Below are 4,766 nucleotides of genomic sequence, written 5' to 3'. Positions count from 1 at the left end.
GACGGTCTCTTTAAGGCAGGACTGGATCATCCCTAGGGAGGCACGACAGCAGCGCACAGCGGCGGAGGCGGTGACTCCTGCCGTCCACTCCCGCTACAGACCTGGCAACTTAACGGCGGAAGGCGCTTGACCTCCCGAATTATAGTTCCGTCGTTAACGAGCTTTTATTGGAGCATTTCTGAAGAGGTCCGTGAAGGAATCCGTGACCGGAGCGAGGAGCGGCTGAAGCGGCGGGAAGAAGGCAGGAGGACGGAGGAGAGTCAGCCCCGGCTCTGCTGGACATTCATGCGGCCACACTGTCGCTGCCTGCCGCAAAACCCTCCTCCTGCTGCGGACACATTTTGACCCGACTACCCTCTACAGCCGGATGTCTGCCTGTCTCATGGAGTGCACCACGGAATGGAGGAAGGAGGACTGACACTCGGGGAGCCGTGAAGAAAGCCTCGTCCTGTTGGAAAAGTAGCATCCGGAGAAAAAAGCCGAGCACTGCGCGTTTTAAAGCCGAGCAGCCGAGGAGAGTGACAGCACCAGCAAGATGTCTGTCCCTGTAAGTATGTCAGCCCCGGGGCTCAGGAAACACTCCTGTCCTTCACTGGCTTTAATATTAGCTGTTTAGGAACTATTTGGCTTCACGGTGGAGCCCGACCGAACACGTCCAACCGAGTGAATGCAGCACACACCCATTAACGTTACACACCGAGCTTCCATTATTAAAATGTCAACTTTCAGAACTGCTGTTAGGCTGCTTGTCCTTAAAATGGCCAGCTGCTGTACGGTACATATAGTAAAACACATTTCAACTCAGTCTAGGTTTTGTCATTAATAAGTCGAATTTGCTGGAAGAACCACTTGAATGGTATTAATTAGTAGTGCCAGTGCTATGCCTATGGGTTGATCTGCCACAGATTGGCTCAGTAGTGCCAGAGCTATTCTCGGTAGGCCTGACCTGTCAACACATTTAGACATCTGATGTGTGTGTGTGTGTGTGTGTGTGTGTGGGGGTTTTTACACTCAATCTCAGAGGTTTTAGTGCTGCTGCTGGAAATGGTCTTTATGTCTTAATGGAGCTTGCTGGGTTGTTCTTTATCACATTCCTCCTCATCTGTTACACAAACTGCCTGGAGGGTCAATGTGTGTGTGTGTGTGTGTGTGTCCTCAGCTACACCACAAATGTTAAGGGCTTGTGTTACTTCCATTATTAGGAATGCACAACATTACCATTGTTATCCGCTTGAATAACTGATGATTTCCACCATCACTGTGGTCGATGATATTAATAATAACTTCACGTAGAGCACCATATCTTCAGTATCAGAGTGCTATCGTTTATACTGTAACTAACACTACAGTGCATTGTATTCACACGTGTGTGCATGTTCGCTCTTGTATTTTTTTGTGCTGCAGGCTTTTATAGTTTCCTTGGAATATGCTGTCAGCATTTGTATAATATATCCTTCAATCACCACTGTTAGACATTATACCCTTCTAAAAGAATAATCTATTAGCATGTTGCTATCATGGCTTGTGCACTCCTCTTTTAGGAATAGGTGAATCATCACATTATGAAACAAGCTCTGAATATTTTGGCCATGATTTTGACATCAGTCACTGTTCTGATTTAACATATCTGAAGCATTTGTTTCCCTATACTGATAGGATGCCCACATAATTGTGACCTTTTAATAATTAACACAACTATTCTAACTGTGTTATGCAATCTTCTGTCATTTGATTGCGTCGGCCCCACCGCTGAGCGATGGCCGAAGCCAGAGCTTGTGTATTCCCTCATAATTTGTCACAACTGCGACGTGATAGCACAAACCTCTTCTCCTGAAACAGCTGTTTGACTGATTATTGGTGAGAAGAGAGCAGAGGTGTGGAGGACCTCTGTGTGGCTGTCCCCTCCAGTGATGTGTAGTAGATGCAGTGTGGAAAAGATGTGTTCAGATCTGCTAAAGTTGGCACACACACACACGGACCTGCTGCCTCTTGCTATGTGATGAGACACACTGGAGAGTCAGCTCTGTGTGTGTGTGTGTGTGTGTCTCTGTGTCTCTGTGTCTGTGTGTGTGTGATCCTACCACAGACATGAGATTGTGTAACAGAGAGTAGTGCCCGACCGATATATCGGTGGGCTGATATTATTGGCCGATAATAGGCATTTCCCAATCAGTATCTGCATTTTATTTAATTTTTTCTGTTTTAATATTCACTCATTAGAATAATTTATAATAACAAATAAGTGATTCTGACAAATGAATATTTAAAAATTAAAAACGGACTGTTAACCATGTTATGAGTGTTGGCGTTGCATAGTTTGTCCACCAGAGGACACTCTACAACGTGTGTGTGTGTGTTGTGGTGTGTGTGTGTGTGTGTGTGTGTGTGTGTGTGTGTGTGTGTGTGTGTGTGTGTGTGTGTGTGTGTGTGTGTGTGTGTGTGTGTGTGTGTGTGGTGTGTGTGTGGTGTGTGTGTGTGTGTGTGGTGTGTGTGTGTGTGTGTGTGTGTGTGTGTGTGTGTGTGTGTGGTGTGCGTCTCCTCTCTGCAGGGAGGATATTAAGTAGGTCTGCATTCTGAAAGGACATGTGGTTGTTCATCTGGGTGCTTCTCTCAGCAGTTTCTGTGAAGAGCAGTGTAGTTTGTTTGTTTTTTTAGATTATTTTTTGGGCATTTTAATTTTTTTTTATAGAACAGCTGAACACATTAAGGGGGGGAGAGAGAGGGGGGGAAGGACATGCAGCAAAGGGCCGCAGGTCGGAGTCGAACCGTTGCGTCGAGGAGGAACCCTAACCTGACGAGGGGTACCCTGATCACAGCTGATCTGATGCTGATTGGTTCCTGTTCTTAGATATCTTTCAATGTGTTTGTAGTCCAATATCTCAACAACTATTGGATGGGTTGCCATTAACATTAGTGACATCATCACACCTGCACTATCAGCCAGTGAAATCCCAGTTGCCACAGCAACCATTCCCATGATACCTATCACCTGGTCACAGTTTACCAAAAAACCCATGACCTAAACAGTACTGTACATGTTCCTAGAAAGTGTGTGTGTGTGTGTGTGTGTGTGTGTGTGTGTGTGTGTGTGTGTGTGGTGTGTGTGTGTGTGTGTGTGTGTGTGTGTGTGTGTGTGTGGTGTGTGTGTGTGTGTGTGTGTGTGTGTGGTGTGTGTGTGTGTGTGTGTGTGTGTGTGTGTGTGTGTGTGTGTGTGTGTGTGTGTGTGTGTGTGTGTGTGGCATGTTTGACTGAGCGTAGCTTGATTTTCTGATCACACAGGGAATAAGACAGCATGTGTTTGAATCTCTCACACACACACACACACACACACACACACACACACCACACACACACACACACACACACACACACACACACACACACACACAACCACACACACACACACACACATCTACTGTAGCAGCAGAGAGCAGGGATGGGTCAGATAAATATAGAATTGGAAGAAGAAAGTAGCCAGATTCCCATGAGCTCTGAGCAAACAGCGGCTGTTTGTATCACACACACACAAACACGTTTTGAAATGAGCATGGACAAAACTCGCATTGAACGTTGGAGATTTGAAGCTCACTGCTATCTCTCCTTGTCGTCTACATGTTACATTAAATCACTACTGATGGAACTGGAACATGATCCATAATTCCCAGTGTCTGAAGCTCTGGTGCTGCCATCTCATAATACATACAAGTAGGATAGTTAGCCAAATTTAAGTTAAAGCGCCCATATTCAGCTCATTTTCAGGTTCATAATTGTAGTTTGAGGTTATAGTATAGCAGTAGAAGCAGAATAGCTTTACATGGCTTCATTGTCAAAAAACACCATATTTTTGTTGCACTGCACATTGCTGCAGAGCCTGTTTTCACCCTGAGTTTCATCTACAGAGTGAGACATCTCTCTAGTTTTAGCTCTAGAGTGAGACATCTCTCTAGTTTTAGCTCCAGAGTGAGACATCTCACTATTATACTATCTTTGTTGGAAGTCACACATGCTCAGTTGCTCAGCTAGATAACTCTTTCTCCGACTTTGAACAGGGACAGGAAGTAGTTCTTTTGGAGATTCTGGTCCACTAGTGGCTGTTGGAGCAGTGTTTTCCATTGAGAGCGAGCTAGCATGCTACGGTTAGCCACCTCGTCTCTAGTGACGTAGAAAGCTGTGCAGATGTTGACCAGCTCACCCGGGGACTGAAGACAGAGGACACTCAGAAACCGGAGCTCAATCAGAATACCATGGATAGTTTTTTTTTTACAAGTTTGTATGTGTGTGGAAGCACCAGAGACACAAAATAACCCCCAAAACCCAGAATAAAAGTGGTTTTCTCTGTTCTCTTCTTGAAACAACAACAGACTTTGAGCTTGCATAGTACACCCTGAACATGTCAGGTATTTTAGAAATTTTGGACGGTGCAACAAGGCAGGCCTGCTTGGTTATATCAGGGAATGATTGTAAAGATTTACAAAGAATATATTTAGGGCGTTTCCTCTCTAACTGGGACGTTTTGGAACCGATTGGTGGGATTGCTGTGCTAAGAGCTAATGAAGTACTATATTGTGTCAACAGTTAACTTAATTTAAAGGTCCCATGGCATGGAAATCTCGCTTTGAGTTTTTTTTTTTTACATTAATGAGTTACCCCCCAGCCTGCCTATGGTCCCCCAGTGGCTAGAAATGGTGATAGGTGTAAACTGAGCCCTGGGTATCCTGCTCTGCCTTTGAGAAAATGAAAGCTCAGATGGGCCAATCTGGAATCTT

The 4,766-nt window shown here is 45.0% G+C and overlaps 1 protein-coding gene across 1 annotated transcript in view; it reads left to right on the top strand.

Moving 5' to 3' along the window:
* bcar1 (BCAR1 scaffold protein, Cas family member) overlaps positions 1–4,766 on the top strand; it is a 75,798-nt gene continuing 71,032 nt past the window's right edge. The window contains 1 exon segment of the mRNA XM_032524395.1: positions 1–547. Within this exon segment, the coding sequence (XP_032380286.1) occupies positions 536–547 (12 nt within the window). The 5' untranslated portion in view covers positions 1–535.

The sequence above is a fragment of the Etheostoma spectabile genome, chromosome 8 (assembly GCF_008692095.1).
Source record: "Etheostoma spectabile isolate EspeVRDwgs_2016 chromosome 8, UIUC_Espe_1.0, whole genome shotgun sequence".
In the NCBI taxonomy this organism is placed as follows: Eukaryota; Metazoa; Chordata; class Actinopteri; order Perciformes; family Percidae; genus Etheostoma; species Etheostoma spectabile.
This window is presented reverse-complemented; position numbering and strand designations above follow the sequence as displayed.